The following is a 19,573-nucleotide window of genomic DNA, read 5'->3' on the forward strand; positions in this document are numbered from 1 at the left end:
TAAGTAAATAGTAAACTTTTACTATTGATACAGCTGCAGTTAGAATGTACTGTAACGCGCATTTTTAGTGGATATTATCAGTATCACCCTAAATAAATATGAGACTACTAAACAAACTAAGCGCCCGACCGCCTGTTTCTGTTTCCGGTGGAGTTGAGACGCTGTCTCTATGGCCCCACATTACTAGTTTGGGATGTCGGCAACGGTAAGTACGAAACAGGCGCGGAAGTTGATAGTAATCTATCACAGGCGATAATAATGGATACCATAAACACATAATAACTATGCGCTATACGATAAACATATAACCGGCCTGATTCGAACTTTATATGTCAAAAATTAGCTCTAGATATGATATGGATAAACTAATATTAAAAGCTGAGGGGTAGGGCGTGCGGCCTTCAAACCGAAGTGAGTTTAAACCCCGACTCGAGTAAATGAGTTTAGTGTATACTAAATATCATTTGTAATTATCAGATGTTTTCGGAAAGATTAACATAGTGAGGGAAGGTTTATAGTTTAGATCAATTAGATCCTCTTACATAAAACTATCTTTTCCTAGAGAAGGGCTCATCATGTGAATTGTTTATTAGAATTATCCAAAGTGTCGCACTACCAATTAAACTTTTACCATCTTTTGCACTTGTGTAAAACAAAAACAAACACTTCCACTAATACAGCTTTTAATAGTCCTACGAGTTATATTTCTGTTGATTCTCCTTAAGAAACAATTATAACAAACTCACCCAATACAAAGCGCACATCTCAACCACGAATCGATTCTAAGAATCCAAACATCTCCATAGAAACGTACCTCACTCGCATCCTTGATATTCCTCAGAACCAGGTCAATTACTCCGTAAATAGCCAAACACTAAGTAGTAAGTACACTCAAAGGTTAAACGTATGTAAACTTCGTTATAAGACGACCGACTGCTTGGCGGGAAATGCCCATATGCGTTCGTATTTAAAAATAAACCGCGTGGGGGATTCGAAAATCTAATCCATTTATAAATTTCGAGCGTTAGAGAACAAGCTTTTGCGTTGATCTAAATTAAACCTTAACTGGTTGTATTAAAGGTTTACCTTTGGCTAGGGTTGAGGGGGAGTCTGTTTTTAATTGCTAGATTGTTATTTATGTTCATTATATAATTGTAATTGAATGTTGGACGGTTTGTCTGATGTAAAATGGAGCGATAAGAATGTCGAGTGCAATAAAATAAGACTGATATGGATTCCTAATCTATTTATTAAGTAAACCTCTTATGTTAATATTAAACAGTCTTTGAGAGTAATAGGGTTATGAATGAAGCTATTATTATCTTAAAGGCTCACATACGTTAATGTACAATCAGAATCGCATTACCATGAATTATATTTGTGATGTCATTTAACCTTTTCGACGCCGTGTCAAACACAAAAGCTGTCATTCGGTCGCCACTTCACCGAAGTGTCAAAACTGAAATTGAACTTTATGCATATGCACGTAAGTCTATGTTGCTCTGTGGTCTGTGACCGATTAATCAGTCTTTGGCATTGGACCTGTATGCCGAGCAAGATAGACTGCCCGTCTTTTTCTATCTACGAGTATGTTAATAAATAAAAGAAGGATGGGTAGTCTATCTCGCCGCGAGACAGTCGCGCCAATCATGTGCTAGCCCGGCTGCGGTGCGGATATATCGGTCATTGGCGTCTAAAAGGTTAAAATGGTATATCTGCATCACTGTCATTAGAATATCGCACGAGCGATGGAGATGAACATAGGATTCTTATAATTTTAACGGCAGGCGTCGATGGTAACACACCACCAATGTCAATAGCAAGGCTAAGACGCAGGCGACGCATTTCACACAGCGCAGCGCAGATCAGATTTTGTAAAGTATGGGTATGGAACGTCCTTGCTATGCAGCGTGCGTAGCTAAAGGACGTTCTTTACTTTACGAAATCTGCTATGCGCTGCGCTGCGTGACCTGCGTCGCCTGTGTCTTAGCCTTACTATTGACATTGGTTGTGTGTTACCATTGACGCCTGCCGTTAAAATTATAAGAATCCTATGTTCATCTCCATCGCTCGCGCGATATTCTAATGACAGTGATGCAGATGCCTGATGTGAACGATGGAATAATAGAATACTCCCCAAGAAACGTTAACTAGACGACGAATTTTAACAGGAAAGCGAATTAGGATCAAGGGCATATGTATCTGCTCAGACTATTTCGCTCTTTCTATTCAGTCACCAAGGTCATATAGCCAGACATAAACGGCTGGAGGAAATCCAGTCAGTAGCGGTGCAATCCAGAAATTCTAGACATGCTTAGTATTTGGGGATTTCAACATATTGTATTACAATCGTTTCATTGTTTTAGTGCTTCAAACCATTACACAGAAATCTATAACAGATATATAACGTTGTACGTTTACCCTTTGAGCTCGAAAGGCGTCAACTGACGCGCTGCTACAGACCAATATCAACCTTAGTGCATTCTGACAAGGTTCACGATGATGGCACATCTGTGGGCCTTCCGCGAACCACGTTCGACGTGTTGCCTCTCTGTCGCACTTGTTAATTCGTACGTAAGTGTGACAGGGAGCGAACACGTCGAACGTGGTTCGCGGTAGGCCCTCTGATGTGCGTGGCGTTCAAAGGGTTAAGAGATTAGATTTGAATCATTGATGCCGTTAAGGGCCCCCCCACATCTGGCGTCTTTCGAGCGTCGACGTCTGTCGGCGTCGGTCCAGCGCTATGGAAAATGACGTCGCTGCGCAGTTGGGTCGACGCTGCGTCGACGTTGCGTCGACGTCGGCCATAGAATTGTAGACGCCGACGCTCGAAAGACGCCAGATGTGGGGGGGGCCCTAAGAAGTTTGACACTTCTTCCGGTAATAGTAGCTGTGTTGCCGAAGTCCTATTATCAAAATAAAGTAATTAGGGATTAAGCGTTTAGTTAAATCACGTTAAATTGATACTTGTTGGATGAGGAGATGCTCGTTACCGCTTTAGCCCCCCCACCCCCCCACATCTAGCGTTTTTCGAGCGTCGGCGTCTGGTCAGCGCTTTGGAAAATGACGTCGCTGCGCAGTTGCGTCGACGCTGCGTCGACGTTGCGTCGAGCAGCGGCCATAGAATTGTAGACCCCGACGCTCGAAAGACGCCAGATGTGGAGGGGCCCTTAGACTCGTTAAATAGTGACATATAGCTTTTAGGCCAGTCAAATTAGATTTTTTCCAAGAATTTATTTCCGACAGGCTGGAAATCAAGAGCCAATAATATTTTTTTCACCAGTGTCTGATCCACAACAACCTTGCTGGTAGTGACATTGTAATTGATGATGGGTTCCATCTACATCGAGTGGTTTTGTCAATCCAAGGTAAAATGTCTCCTAAGGCTCCCAAAATTTATCCACACCTCCTGGGATGGAGCAAACTCGGATTATACGCATTTAGGACCAAATGAATGTATGAAAATTATTTCCAGGTGCTGCGAATTAATTCCTCAAAACGCTTTTTTTTAAATCTATTTTGACTGGCCTATTTATAAAATGAATTCAAATTGGAAATTAGAGTTCATACTCAAGCAAAAATGGAGATGGGCCAGCCACATAGCCAGGATGACAGATGGAAGATGGACCAGCAAAATCACTAAGTGGCCAGGACCATATGGGAAAAGAACAGCAGGAAAACCCAAAACGAGATGGTCAAAGGATATTATAGACATAGCCGGTGAAAATTGGGCAATTAAGGCCAAAGACCGAGATAAATGGAAAAACATGGAGGAGGCCTATACCCGACAGGGGTCCTTAATATGAAAAATATATAATATAACTAAATATATTTAAGTTAGAGTTTAATGCATTTAAGGAAATAAAGAAGGCTTTAATAATAATAATAATTTATAATGGATCATTTATTTATGGTGGTTGGATCAAGGGTCAGATGCAGAAGGCGGTAATTTTGGACACGGCGCGTATAGTACGTCGATTCCTCACTCTGCGGCCCTGACCACCAGCAGCTTGGGCCCTGCCCCGCTGCCGGCGGCACCCTAGGTTAGGTTTTTTATAATGTGTTTATAATTTTTTTTTTATTGTTATAAGTGTTTTTATATTTTACTTTTATATCCATATTATAATTAACCTAACTTAAGAAGAAAAATAAATAAAGAAAATAATAATTTATAAAATGGGTCCTAATGGCGTTTACTAAAATTCGTTGATCTCGGGGGAATTCTTATGTTAAACATTTCCTCGCGCTCCCAATTCGTGTTCAATATCTCCATAAGTCGTGACTAGCTGTGTCCTTGGTTTGCTCCTAACTATCTTGTTGTAATACAAATGTGTCAACTGCATCTGCATTGTGTTCTGAACTCCATCAATACTCGCATGAACCCTATTGTTACTTTGGACAACAATATGTTTGGAGATCAATACAACTTCTGAATTTTTAAAACCTGTTCCTTTTGTAGAAAAATTCAACTCAGTTCCATGATGTCTCATTAATTCATTATATTTGCTTTTGACTCTAGTACCCACGTTCCCGCTTATATTGCATATTTTTATACACATATTAAATTAATACATTCACTGCCCCTGACGCACATGTGCGTTCGCCGTCAGACAAGTTTGTTCCTAGGCCACGCCCCCTGGCGGCCCTGGCAGTGAATGCGTTAAATAACACCTAATTAATGAAACTAACCTTGTACAAAAAGTAACATACTTACTGACCTCAACTAGAACTTATCTTTTTGCAATTAGGGTCTACCAGAGGTCAGTTCACTGAGTAGACTTTACGCTTGATTTATCTGGAGCAAACAGTTTACAACATTACTGCTTAAAAGATTTATTATCTTTCAAACAATGGTTTATTTACAAAAAAAGTGTGTTAAGGCGAAATCAGAAATTATTATAATATTTTTTTTTCGTACATTTTTGCATAGTTAATACGCTTTCCCGCTTTAAACGCGGTTATGGCGTTCCAAATCGCCTTAGTAAGGTTTTACTGTAATTATAGAATTAACTAGATTACTCAGTATGTAATAAAGTTAAAAAAATACATACCTGGAATATCTCCTTCCTGTGCCCCCTGAGCCTGTCCAGGCTCTCCTCGGAGGAGTAATCCGAGGTTTTGACCAGGTCCGCAGCACCCCTCATGGACTGCCGGGTCCGAGCGGCGGGCGGGGAGACCAGCTCTTCTGATTCTTCCCTTATCACTTCTGTTGTTGTTTTTGATGTGGTTTGTTGTAGTTGCCTGAAAAGTATGGGTATTAGAGTTTGTGCAGGTTTTGAATCCTATCAGAATTTAATTAGAATTCTACAGATCCAGTAAATAGATCTCATGGATTCCATAAGCCTTGGGATATAAAGTGATCACATCTATGAAAGCTTATTTAGCAGTAAAATAAATATTTATTAAGATAATGATAATCAAATGTGTTCGACGACCGCTCTGGCCTAGTGGGTAGTGACCCTGCCTGCGAAGCCGATGGTCCTGGGTTCGAATCCCAGTAAGGGCATTTATTTGTGTGATGAACACTAATATTTGTTCCTGGGTCATGGGTGTTTTCTATGTATTTATCTACATAAGTATGTATGTAATGTATATTGTCGCCTAGCACCAATAGTACAAGCTTTGCTTAGTTTGGGGCTAGGTTGATCTGTGTAAGATATCCACCAATTATTATTTATTAATGTGGTAGCCAGATTGACAATCACTTGACAATACTGCATTTTCAATAAAAAAATCTTTTTAGGAAAAAAATTACAAATAAATTAGCTGCCATTTAGTTTCCTTAAATGTACTTAGCCATACCACGGAGTTAAAAAAATACCAACAATAGTATTAATCAAACTTGAACAGTCAGTGATCATAAAATCAAGGATACAAGTGAAGGTCACCTGAACTCATAAAATCAGTTCATTTGACAATGTGACAATGTTACTAGTCCAAGGTAAGGTCACTCATGAGGTCACCATGACCTCAAAATAATGGGATTTTGTGGCTTATGACATCACTAGGTAAACATAACATGTAAACCCATGATGTCACTTTGATTACTTATCTATTTTTTAATGATATCATCTTCAAGCTAATTTTTATGATATCAATAAGGACTGATAAGGATTATGAACAACATAAGTGCAAAGTTTCACATTATATTGCACTTCTCGGTAACCTTTTGTGTTTATTTATAAATTATTTACAATTCGAATAAGCAGGTGAAACATAACACCTGCCCTTCTGAATCAGCTTGCATGCAAACTCATAAAACATTAAGTACCTATTCACACTATGTGTTACCTTGAAGATTTTGCATAACCTCTCACCAAATGTAAATACGGAAGTAGATTTCCTAATTCCTAACAATAACATTCTCGAAATAAAAGAAAACAATCGTGAAGTAAAACGCGTGGGATTGCATGAAGAAAACAAACCAGTTTATCCAAAACTTACTTGATAGGGGTGCTTCTTTTAATGGGTGTTTTCCGCCCTGACTTATGGGTGTGCTCCTCCATCTCCGTGCAGTGCTCATGGTCGCAGCTCGATCGCAGGAAGGGTGTTTTCGACCGCGACCTTGACCGCAATCCACTAACGGTTGAGCCCTCCATCTCAGATAAACGTGCGACACAAAATTTCACGATATCACCTTTTCGACATCTTTGAAAACCGTGACCTATTTGTGAGAACCGGTCCAAATGCAGATTAGTTCATCGGATCACTGATACGCACTGATTATTGCACAAGGAAATCTATTTCGGTGGCTTCGGTGATGCCGCCAAAAGTAACGTAACAACACCTTGTTGACTTTTAACGTTTTAACAACACTGAGTTTATAAATCACTTTAACTATGAGATATTTATGATTGTGTAGTGTTACTTAACTATAAATAATTTAATACAAATAGTGTACTGTATATAAATGAACCCGTAACGTTGAAATTCGTAAATTTCGTAACTGCCAGTAAGCTCTCGCTAAACATAAACTGATGACGTCATTAGCAGTAGAGCTGTGTTGTCTATGGTAAACGTTGTTTGAGTTCCTTTCTTTCAAATGTTAACGAAATAATTGTCTATGGCTGAAAAGGCCATAAAAAACCATGAAAAAACATAGTGCTTGCGTACTTGCGCAAGCAAAGTTTGCTCAAGCTTCAAGCACGAGTCTTAAAAGTAAATCTACACGATGCAAGTAACTGGAAAAGCTACAACTACATTCCCCGTATGCAAGCACATCTTCGCCCGTCGAAGTCGAACAGACACTGCGTGTACCGGATTGGAATAAAACAGTTTTGGCGGGAGGTTTGTCTGTACTGTCATTGTCTGTCATTCAGTTCAGCGAGTTCACGTTTGTTTACGATTTATTTTGAAAATAAAATGGAAGTCAACGAGTTATTTACGAAACTAAAAGAACTTGGCTATACTAACACGAAACGAGCGGAACTGCGTGAACTATGCAATCAAAAAATTGATCAGGTATGTCGTACTTTCACAAAGAATCATGATTCTCCTCGCGAAACATTTGTGGTAGCAATACGTTGGTTTTATTTTCAGATATTGAAGTATCTACCGCGACGAATTCTGAACAGCGATGGGAGTAAAATAATTGATTGCCTGTTTAATGGATTTTCAGACAACACTCCATCGTATCGGTCTAAACTCAAGGTACAGTTTTGACTTCTCTAATCCCTAATGTTAATTTTGATCCCAACTTTCTAATTTGAACATATTGATGGACTTGATGGAGTCATAAATGCACAAAATTGAATTGAATTAAAGGCGTACGCAGACTAATAAATTTTTCGCCAATCTGATTAAATTGCCCGATCGAATCAGGACGTGCGGACGCCAACGCCAATTTGGCTCGCCGAATTCAACCGCCGATAATGACCAATATTACGGATAAAATGAGCTGCGGACGCAAGAATACCAATTTGTGACGCCATATTTTCGTTCTAAGGCATTTTTTTAAATTGGAGATTGACGCCAATTTCGTTGCTGATCAAATCGGTCGATTTGATCATCGCGTCTGGATGTCGCTTATATTGGCCGTGCAAAATAAAGCAGACATGCCGACTAGTCATAACTTGCTCTCGTAGACCATTCACACATAGGTACACATAAACCCACACACACTAACACACAAATCAGTCGTTACATAGGTATTATTATTGTTAAGTTCCAAGATACAGCCTAATCATAGACATATAGTTATTCTTATTCTTTGTACATTTTCAGGTGATTGACATAGTCATAAAGACACTTCGGAAGGAGTCAACATCTCTGACCCACTGTGGAGACTTAATCAGTAGAATAGGATTGGAACTGGCTAAGGCGCCAGCGAGTGAGCTTGTACAGTGGTGCAATGATACAGTCCAGTCCATTGTGGATGATAGTGATGTTAATATGATGTTAGTATGGAGTGATACAGGGAGTGATACTATTTTTATACTTAATAATGAATATTTACAAGACATTCCTAATGAGGGATAACAGGAATGGAACTCGACATTCCCCAATCCGGCTGGTCCCCGTGGGGAGTACGACCAACACCCCCCTAGAAAAAGTTAACCGAAATGCAAAAATACAGAAATATAAAAATGAAATGTAAAAACAAAACTAACTTAATAAAAACCAGATAAAACAATAAATATTTAAATATTAAAGCAACTCTAGAATGCAACACAAGAATCTAACCTGAATCAAGCCAGGGACAGAAGACTGGCAATTCTGAAGGCAAACTGACAAGGAAACATCTAGTTAAAAACACAATTTAAAATATGTATATTAGTTTAAATGTCAGAAATAAAGGCTAAATTATTATTACATGCCAAAGGACAGGGAAAGATGGAAAATAAATGGAGGAGAATGTGGGATATTGCATGCCCTAAATCATCATGTCATTTTTACAGCAAGTTTTTATTCAAATGTTTCAGATGGAGAGACATACTCCCCGAGTGCTTGAACACTCTCTCTGCAGCGGACACAGTGAAGCACTGCGGTACAGACATGACGTCAGCCGAGTACAGGGAACAGTGCATCCGGACTCTGTGCCAGTGTGGCTGGAAGGAGCGGCAATTGGTGCAGCTCACTGCCATGTTCAAGTTAGTTCTGTTTGTACCAAAGTTGTCCATTGAGAATTCTGTACTCTGTCAATTTTTTTTTGCTGACTATATTTTTTCAAAATCTGTAAAATGCAGTTCTTCTTTGAGAATATAAAAGGGCGACGCGGCGCTGCGTCGGGCCGTATGTTTGGCCAGGCCTTTACTCGACGATATTTTAAGCAGTGGCATAGTGTGAAGTAATGTAGCCGTGGGCGAAGTCGCATCTTTGAGGCCCTTTTCTTTAACTGTGCCCGAAGGGGCCTCGGGCGAGGCCCCCCTTGGGGCGCGAGTCCGTGGGCGACGGCCCACTTCGCCCATACCTGGCTACTGATTTTAAGAATCTAGTAGCAACAGGCTATCTTACAGCTAAAATGCGATCTCTTCTGGCCAAACTTTGATCATACATGTATTTTCCAGTGACATACAGCTTCCCCGCAGCGAACACAAGCAGGTGGTGAACAAGATCTGCACATACATCATGGAGTGCCCGCCAGACACGCTGCCCGCACTTGTCCATCAGCTGATAAAGTAAGTGAAACCAGTTGAATATAAATAATTTCTTCGAAAAGCAAATGGTAAATATCAAATGATATTTCGTATTTACCATTTGGTATGTATAAATTTCGATAGATACTGGTGGAGAACAGTACAGAACAGGAAGGAATGGGAAAAACTGGGCGAGACCTTTTCCGCACACGCGACATGCAAATGAATATAATAAATTGAAAAACAATAAAAGTTAAAAAAATAATAATATATAAATGTAATTAATAACAATGAAAGTGTAAAAATATAATAACAAAAACGCATGAAATAAAGACTATTACTAGCTACTACTATTACTATGTATAAAGCAAATTATTTGTATAGGGACCGTGCGCGTTGGAGGGACTGCCATCTTGTGGCCTGAATCGGAAACACATGTACACATGTACATTGCAAGCAAGTGCTACCATCTGCCGTTCTCGATACGTTTCCTTGTGCATAGTAGGTTCTGCCATCTTTTGAGCGACATCGGAAGTATAAATGATTTACGCTTCGCGCCAAAATTCTGACGGCTCCTATGCTGCCCCCTATAGTTCATGCACTATTGAAGTTTGATTTGTTTATTTACAGGCTATGCAAAACGCAAGATTTCGACATAGTGCTGTCCCACCTGGGGCACTACTTCAGTGCCCAGCTGTACAGCAAACTGGCTCCTCCCACACCAGATTCGGAAGCTACTACTATGGATATTGATGATATTGGTAATTTTTATTAGGGTTCCGTACCCAAAGGGTAAAAACGGGACCCTATTACTAAGACTCCGCTGTCCGTCCGTCCGCCCGTCCGTCCGTTCGTCCGTCCGTCCGTCAGTCACCAGGCTGTATCTCACGAACCGTGATAGCTAGACAATTGAAATTATCACAGATGATGTATTTCTTTTGCCGCTATAACAACAAATACTAAAAACAGAATAAAATAAAGATTTAAGTGGGGCTCCCATACAACAAACGAGATTTTTGACCAAAGTTAAGCAACGTCGGGCGAGGTCAGTACTTGGATGGGTGACCGTTTTTTGCATTATGGTACGGAAGCCTTCGTGCGCGAGTCCAACTCGCACTTGCCAGGTTTTTTTATTAGGGTTCCTTACCCAAAGGGTGAGTAAACGGAACCCTAATACTACTAATAACTATAGTGAGTTGGACTTAAGGAAAAAATAAATCTGTGGTGGTATGGTCGTATAGAATCATCAGGACACGATTCTGAATCGCTCTTGGCCGGTTTTTTTGAGTAGTTGAAACTGTTGAAGGTACAATTCTTTATTGTTTTTTTTATTTTCCCAGTACCTCACAGCCCAGCGGAAGTAAGTCGCTGCCTCTCCACCTGCATCTACCACATAGTGGAAGGCATGGAGAAGCCCCAGCTCTGCAAGGTGCTCCGGGGCTGGCCTCGGTCGCAGTTGCTCCGGGCACCTTTCCTACTGGACCTGGCTTTAGCCCTATGTGCGGAGAGCGACTGTAGGGCTCTTTGCTTAGATGTAAGTATATTATGATAATAAATGCTTTGTTAAGAGAAGCGCTAGTGGCCTAGCGGTAAGAGCGTGCGACTTTCAATCCGGAGGTCGCGGGTTCAAACTCCGGCTCGTACCAATGAGTTTTTCGGAACTTATGTACGAAATATCATTTGATATTTGCCAGTCGCTTTTCGGTGAAGGAAAACATCGTGAGGAAACCGGACTAATCCCAATAAGGCTTAGTTTCCCCTCTGGGTTGGAAGGTCAGATGGCAGTCCTGCCCTGCTTATTATATAGGAAGAAGAAGAAATGCTTTGTTAAGATATTTATACACACCTTGGCGGTCTGATATATGAGGTGGCCATTGTTATGTATCAGTAATTTGTAATTAACTATTATACTACTATTTGTATTAAATTATTAGGTTATAAACTGAATTAAATATCATACAGTAAAGGAAAAGTGACCGAGTCCACCGGTCGCCGAGGCCGGACGTTGAAGCTCCGGTTCCAGCTGAAGTTGTGTCTATTTTTACAAGCTTTTATTTAGTTTCACCTGACCGTTGTCTGTCTGTCAGTCTGTCTGCCTGTGTGTAATCAAATCTTGCAAGTTAAATTTGATCCACTTCCCGGTTACGGATTGAGCTGAAGTTTTGCATGCATGTATAAATCGCATGACAATGCAATATTATGGTACCATCGAGCTGATCTGATGATGGAGACAGCAGTTGGCCATGGGAACTCTGTGATGAAACAACGCAACCTAATTGTGTTAGGGGTTTTTACAATTGTCTCGATGTGTATTAGTTGTCTGTCGTAAGAAAAGTACAGTCAGCGATAAAAGCTTGTACACAAATGCAATTTTTGCCAAAAACTTAGGCCTACTGTCCACGAGGCGTAGCTGCATAGACGCTGCACGCATCGCCGTGCAGCGTTCATGCAGCCCGGCGTACTGACACTGTCCACGAAGCGTAGCGTAAGCGTATCGTAGCCTGCATTTTCTTTCATTTGTGATGATGTCGTCCAGTGATGAAGAAGTTATTTTGGCCTATTAAAATCTTCAAAGTCGGCGACGACGCCGTTTATATTGGATACATCCATATATAGAAAAAAACATACATTGTATACTGTTCGTAGCTGCAAGAGAACTATCAGCAAATGACAAAGTATTTCATTCATTTTATAGAATGAGTAAAAAGACATTTCCACTATTTGCACAAACTTTGCAGCCGTTACCGCCATTTTTTCTCACAAATACTCAACGTGCTGTCCGTGCGATGCAGCCCGGCGTATAACACGCAGTACGCCTGGCGGCATGAAGCTTGCATGCAGCTTCGCTGACGCGACGTTGCCGCTCCGTGGACAGAGTTGTACGGTTTTGTATGTAGGCTGCAAGCAAGCGTACACCAAGCGTACAATGACGAATACGCGTATGCAGCTACGCTTCCGTGGACAGTAGGCCTTATTTTGCTATGATTTTTGAGCTAATGATGCCGGTTTGACTCCGGCCCCGGCCACCGGTGGACTCTGTTACTTTTTCATTAGTGTATGACATCTACTTTAGTTACAAGTTATATAGGTGGATTATGTATATACAGGATGGAAGGACACGAAGGTCCTTCCCGGAAGCATTAGGTCGTTTAAGTGATACAGAGAATAATTGTAATGGTAACCAAATTTTTAGGGTTCCATAGCCAAATGGCAAAAACGGAACCCTTATGGATTCGTCATGTCTCTCTGTCCGTCCGTATGTCACAGCCACTTTTTTCCGAAACTATAAGAATTATACTGTTGAAACTTAGTACTAAGTAAATGTATTCTGTGAACCGCATTAAGATTTTCACACAAAAATAGGAAAAGAAACGATAAATTTTGGGGGTTCCCCATATTTAGAACTGAAACTCAAAAATATTTTTTTCATCAAACCCATACGTGTGGGGTATCTATGGATAGGTCTTCAAAAATGATATTGAGGTTTCTAATATCATTTTTTTCTAAACTGAATAGTTTGCGCTAGAGACACAAAGTGGTAAAATGTGTGCCCCCCCCCCCCCTGTAACTTCTAAAATAAGAGAATGATAAAACTAAAAAAAATATATGATGTACATTGCTATGCAAAATGCAAACTTCCACCGAAAACTGGTTTAAACGAGATCTAGTCAGTAGTTTTTTTTAATACGTCATAAATCGTAAACCGCAATTTTATTATCTTACTTGCTGCTACGGAACCCTTCATGGGCGAGTCCGACTCGCACTTGACCGCTTTTTAACTGTAGTGATAACTCTATAGCATGTGCACATATATCAGTAAGTTCATTGACCCTGTCATCATATAGAGAAGATTAATAGCAAAATTTCCAGTCAATGTTACGCATTATCTATATTATCCGAAACGTGTTCTGAAGATGTTGTTATTAGTGCGTACTACGCAAACATATATTCTCTATTGACATATGGTGTCATATACTGGGGTAACTCCGTAGACGTGCAGTCAACATTTATTTTGCAAAAGAGGTGCATAAGAACTATCTATCGTATGAACTACAGACAATCACTGAGAAATGTTTTCAAGGACAAAGGTTTTCTAACTTTAACTGGCATATATATATACGAACTCTGTAAATTTCTTAAGAGCAACAAGAATTATTTTACAACATTAGCTTCCCTCCGCGACAACCTCCGCTCTCAATATAAGTATAACTTAAAACTGCCTCTAGTCAATAATAAAACTTACGATAAAAGCACATATATTACTGCCATTCGCGTCTTCAATCAGCTTCCAGATGAATTAAAAATGTTAGATGACATAGAGTTTTTGCGTAGTTTAAAAAAATGGCTTATTAAGAATGAATTCTATTCTCTCAAGGATTTCTTTGAATTATATTCTTCATGAATCATGATACTGTCTACTATGTACATATAGATATAGAATTGAATAGAATAATATTTAATAATTTAATTTAATTTATTTATTTATTTAAACTGTATTGCACAAAAGAAAACTTATCGTACAAAGGGCGGACTTAATGCCGAGGCAGTCTCTACCAGTCAACCTCAAGGCAAAGCAGAGAGATTAATTATAAATATCAACATCAATAATTCATATATAAGCTATGTATGTGTATAATAGTTATGTGGTTTCTAGTTTTAAGTTAGTTTTAAGTGTCCATTGTATACCCGAGTTGGGTTACCGTTGAAACTCACATGTACTAAGTGCATAATACCTCTGTAACACGGTTGTACAATAAAGAACTATCTTATCTTATCTTATCTAGGGTTGGCGCAAAGAACTTTTAGCATGAATGTTTAAACGGCTATAATTTGAAAATGGTTGCACATATTTGCATAGTATCTATGGGAAGAATATAGTACTAATGCTAAACTATCTCCCATTTCCGGAAAGGTCCCTCGTCGTGTTCCACCCTGTATAGTATAATAGTGGGACTACATAAAAACATAAAAAAATAAAATAATTAGATTTGTTCCCTAAGAAGTATATTTGCACGCCCAAAATGCGTTAGAGTATTTTAAGTATTTAGCAAGAAGATAGGGTACGCGAGCCATTTAAGGGCGCACCAGAGAGTGGATCAGCTACACTCTAATAACGCGAACTGTAAATTCATCATCATCATTATCATTTGCAGGTAATGAAAGCGGGCATCCTGTCTCGCGAAGCGGACGAGCGCGCGCGCGTGCGGTGCGCGGGCGCGCGCGCCGGGCTGCCGCGCGCCGCCGCCGCCGCCGCCGCCGCCGCCGTGCTGCGCCTCCTCACTACTGAGAGGTATTTACACGAGCTATACTAACCACATTCGATGGATGACCTGGCGGTGAGAGCGTTTTCACATACTGCCCTATTCGAACTTTAAGATACATCAGCTAACAGATCTTGAAACGATATGGATTAGATGTGTCAGTCGATCAATTTTTGTGTATTATGGCTCCATCGGGGCTCGATGATTCCGCCAGTGTCGAGGTTGGGCAACACACGGCCAGTATATGTGTCAGTGTCAAAAGTGACATTTTTCTTTGAAGAAACGTCACATTTGACACTGACATATCTAATCCATATCGTTTCAAGATCTATTAGCTGACGTATCTTAAAGTTCGAATAGGGCCGATAGTCCTCACCGATATCGGATAGGATCCTACACCTACACCCGCGCAGGCAGGCCGCGGGGGCGCGCCCGGCGCCAGCGGTCACGCACACTAATATTATCGGTCCCACAGCTGACGGGGAGCTCTGACATGGCTGAATTTATCGGAAGCGTCGCACCGATAACCGGAAGGCTCCTATAACAAAAACGGCTGCAGGAGAGTGCCATTGGCATTAAATCCGCCGTTTTTGCGTTATTTATCGTTGTTTTGACAATAATGACGATTTATTAAATGCATAAATAAATATAGAGAAACGTATATATCTTACATTTTATTTGCTTCCGACGTCCGATATCGGACCGGACAATGTGAAAACGCTCTAAGGCTAATTCCAGGGGTCATGGGGTTGAACCCTAAGTGCCTAAGGAATTTCTCAGTACCTGTAATTACTAGTTACAATCTAATCAATTTAGGGTCGGTTGCACCAAACTGTTCGTATCGTTAAAGAGTTCGCAAAATTTTTATGTATGGAAAGTTTCATAAAGCGCCGAGGCGCGCCGGCTGACGTTGATCAGTCTGTCAAATGTGGTTGGTGCAACTGGCCCTTAGTCATGACTCTTTTTTCAGGTAGCTAAAACCTCAAACACCACGCCGTCTGTGTATATGTCTGCCATCTGTCAATTTTGTAAAACGAATTTGTATAGTTTTGTATAATACAATCAATGGCTCATACTCTTTCCAGTGCCAGCCACCGCCAACTCACCGTGCTAGGTCTCATCAGCCTCGCGTTCTCCCTACTGTCCACCCCCCGGGGCCGGCCCCACGCCGCCTCCTGCTGGTCGCTCGCCAAGCTCATACTGGCGAGGCTTAGCAAGGCGCAGCCGGAGACAGCTCCGCATATACTGGCCACGTTAGCGGATAGATTGAACACGGCCAACCCACAGAGGCAGTACGCAGGTATATTCAACAATTCACAGAAAGTAGGTAAACAAATTTATGGCAAAAATTATATTTACAGTACATATGGCCCTATTTTCCCGCACTAGTGCGTAAAATAACACTTTTCGTGCGATGTCAAAAGTTTAAAGGGCCATATGTACTGTAAAACGTTGTACGATACACGTGCGAATAGGTAATTCGCAACTCGTGTCGATTTAAAACACTCCCTTCGGTCGTGTTTTAATTTATCGCCACTCGTTTCGAATTTCCTATTTTTCGCACTTGTATCGTAAATAACTATTTTAGTACAAGCGTTTATCAATGACTGTTCTTTTCTTTCCACAGGCAACTAATACTCGTCGAGACAATTCTACAACCCCAAACTCAATTAGTTTGTGGTGTTTTATCACAGAGTTCCCATGTTCTCTTGTCTCCATTGTCAGATCAGCTTCATGTCATCATAATATTGGATTGTCATCCGATCTACATAATATGTATGCAAAATTTTATCTAAATGGGAAATTGGGAAGTGGGTCATACACCAATCACTAACCCGGGGTTAACCGGTTAAACCTGGAGTTACCATGGTTACCAATTTGACACTGGGTTAACGGTTTAACCGGTTGGCCCCGGGTTAGTGGGATGGTGCAAAACCCTAAAACACTGTCTTTATATTTAAAACTCTTTTTCAGATTGCCTGTTCGTCCTCTGCAAATTGACCCCCATCTCGGTGGAGCGCTGCTCCCAACTGAGCGCCATATTGGAGAACTGCAGACCGTCGGTGGACTTCAAGAGCTGCGCCCTCGTGCTCGAGGCCGTGCATCCGCTGATCAACTTCAGCGCGAGGACGAGGGACTGTCTGTTCATGGTGTGCAGAAAGGGGATCAACTCTAGGCAGGTTTCACTCTCGTTAGGGCTGATTTCCGGCATAAAAACTATCCTATGTCCTTCCCCGGGACTTAAGCTATCTCTATGCCAAATTTAGACTAAATCCGTTCAGCAGTTTAAGGGCGAAGAGGTAAGAGACAGACACACTTTCGCCTTTATAATATTAGTATAGTAAATAAATATTGCACAAAACGACTTGGCATCACAGTAAACTAAATAAGGAATGTGTTGTGTGGGTACTAACTAGATGTTATAATATTTTTCAAACTGAAACCTGTCATCTCCATATAATTTATAACCTAAAAATGCCAAATCCCGCAAATTGGTATTGAAATGACAGGATATATCATGGAACTATACCTCGATTACTTTGATACATAGTGTCTTAAGTAACCAAGTGTGTCCCATGTGCAGGGACTCGGCGCACCGGCGGCTTGCGCTGTCCGGCTTCCTGACGGTGCTGCGCCACGTGAAGGTGTCCGGGACGTTCAGCAGCAGCCAGAGCGCGTACAGCGAGGACAGCCACGCCTCGTACCTGACACAGCTCACCATCGTGCACTCCACACAAGCCGGAGCACCGTAAGTACCAACCAGTCCAACCAGCAAAAAAAAAACAAGTCCGACAAGTGTCACAAAAAAAACGCAGGAATTTCAGTAAAAACCTGGCAATAAAATTATTATGAAATTAAATGACAGCTTGAAACTGACAACTTATTTGATAGGAAACAAAGTTGCCAGATAAAGAATTTTAAAAAATAGCTTGTGACACGACTCGCTGGTCAGACTCTAGGAGCCGTGCGCGTTGGAGGGTCTGCCATCTTGTGGCCTGAATCGGAAACATATTATGTGCACATGTACCATGTAGTACAGTCGAAGTCAAAGATATGTTTACACTTTTGCACCTTACTCCTCTGTAATAAGGCGAAAAGTGTAAACATATCTTTGACGTCGAATGTACATTGCCAAAGCAAGTGGCACCATCTACCGTTCTCGTCAGTACGTTTCCTGTGCATAGTAGGTTCTGCCATCTTGTGGGCTACATCGGAAACATAAACGACACATTTACGCCTCGCGCCAAAAATCTGACAGCTCCTATGCTGCCCCCTATAGTTCACGCACGGGGCCTATTCCATTTTACATTATTCCGTTATTTTAAAAAATCTCAATGAGATCAGAACCTACAGATTATAAATGGTTTCAACTGTCAGGAACCCAAAAAAGTCTGCCGTCTGTGGTTTATGTTTTTTCTACTTGGCATATCTAACAACATGTTTTTTTTTTATGGATTGCAATGTCATCCGCGTTAAGCTTTGCGTTCTTATCTTCATTTCTCAAATATGAAATCTTTGAAAGGCTAGGCGCCACATTGAACGCCCCGCTTTTAAGTTTGCATACTAAAATCGCTGACATGTGCCCGGCGCGGCAGCGAATGGCTATGCTGTTATATTAAGTATTTAAAAAAGAGTAAACAAAATCTACCCTCAAATGGCTTCTTAAGCCAGTTGAGGGTTGATGAAAACATTACATGATCAAATAATGTAGGTTAAAAATTATTTGTATACTTTTATTTAAGTATCTAAAGATGCAGAGTATAAAGTCAGTCCGTGCGTGCACCTAGCCTTTTCCTTTAGCCTTTGCGATGTGTTTCGGTTATAGAAGAAACCGTTGTTTGGCACAGAGCGGCGTCTAGTGTGCGCAACGAGTCAGTGTGCCTGGAGGTGGTGTCGGTACTACGGCGGTGCCTTGTACAAGATGCGGCCGTCAAACAACTGCTTTACACTAGTACGTATCAATGTTACTATAATAATAATCATACAACAATCCATCTTCTTACACTATACCAAAGAGTTTGGGTCTTGGTCTATATCTATGGAGCGGCAAACGTTTTAGACGAAGAGCCTTCTCCAGTAGAAATCGCCAGTTTTTGCATGCCATGTGTTCAAGTACTATACTGGAACTTGCTTTTAGGGATATGTATACATACATTCTTACTGCTTAGCTTGTGTGAAGTTACAGTGGTCAGCGGCTTTTTTTAGGGTACCATAGAGTAATAACGGGACCCCACTACTAAGATTCCTTTGTCCGTCTGTCTGTCTATCACCAGGCTGTATCTCATGAACCGTAATAGCTTGATATTTTCACAAATGATGTATTTCTGTTGCCGCTATAACAACAAATACTTACTAAAGACATATTTAAGTGCGGCTCTCATACAACAAACTTGATTTTATTGCTCGATATTACGGAATGGTACGGAACCATTCGTGCGCGAGTCCGACTCGCACTTGACCGGTTTGTTTTTTAATTTTGATTCTCTGTTGTATAACAGGACTGTACGAGTGCGTGAAAGACAAGCCGGCCCTCCACGAGTGCGTCCTCGAGTTTCTGAACGAGCACCTCGCCAAATATCTGGAGGAGGACCAAGTGCTTTGGGACAAGTGTGTGCTCATCAACGGACCCACCGCCGTATTAGTGGTTAGTACAGTCAACAACAGAGCTATGAATACAGGCAAAGTGTCAAAAATATGTATACAGTACTTTATTGCCTGTACATTAAGGTCGTGTAT

General features: G+C 40.9%; 2 protein-coding genes across 2 annotated transcripts in view; one reads left to right on the plus strand and one right to left on the minus strand.

Annotated features, from left to right (window-relative positions):
• Window positions 1-6,969, minus strand: part of LOC134667120 (klaroid protein-like) — a 49,679-nt gene extending 42,710 nt beyond the window's left edge. Inside the window, exons 1-2 of the mRNA XM_063524403.1 lie at window positions 6,445-6,969; window positions 5,052-5,241 (exon numbers count right to left, since the gene is read on the minus strand). Of these exons, the coding sequence (XP_063380473.1) occupies window positions 5,052-5,241; window positions 6,445-6,599 (345 nt within the window). The 5' untranslated portion in view covers window positions 6,600-6,969. The remainder of the gene's footprint in view (window positions 1-5,051; window positions 5,242-6,444) is intronic.
• A 318-nt stretch (window positions 6,970-7,287) lies between these two features.
• Window positions 7,288-19,573, plus strand: part of LOC134667121 (Fanconi anemia group I protein homolog) — a 28,381-nt gene continuing 16,095 nt past the window's right edge. Inside the window, exons 1-13 of the mRNA XM_063524404.1 lie at window positions 7,288-7,461; window positions 7,540-7,650; window positions 8,224-8,396; window positions 8,922-9,089; window positions 9,507-9,617; window positions 10,206-10,336; window positions 10,916-11,109; window positions 14,729-14,865; window positions 15,922-16,136; window positions 16,811-17,012; window positions 17,421-17,585; window positions 18,685-18,788; window positions 19,336-19,481. Of these exons, the coding sequence (XP_063380474.1) occupies window positions 7,363-7,461; window positions 7,540-7,650; window positions 8,224-8,396; window positions 8,922-9,089; window positions 9,507-9,617; window positions 10,206-10,336; window positions 10,916-11,109; window positions 14,729-14,865; window positions 15,922-16,136; window positions 16,811-17,012; window positions 17,421-17,585; window positions 18,685-18,788; window positions 19,336-19,481 (1,956 nt within the window). The 5' untranslated portion in view covers window positions 7,288-7,362. The remainder of the gene's footprint in view (window positions 7,462-7,539; window positions 7,651-8,223; window positions 8,397-8,921; window positions 9,090-9,506; window positions 9,618-10,205; window positions 10,337-10,915; window positions 11,110-14,728; window positions 14,866-15,921; window positions 16,137-16,810; window positions 17,013-17,420; window positions 17,586-18,684; window positions 18,789-19,335; window positions 19,482-19,573) is intronic.

The sequence above is a fragment of the Cydia fagiglandana genome, chromosome 9 (genome assembly GCF_963556715.1).
Source record: "Cydia fagiglandana chromosome 9, ilCydFagi1.1, whole genome shotgun sequence".
NCBI lineage: Eukaryota > Metazoa > Arthropoda > Insecta > Lepidoptera > Tortricidae > Cydia > Cydia fagiglandana.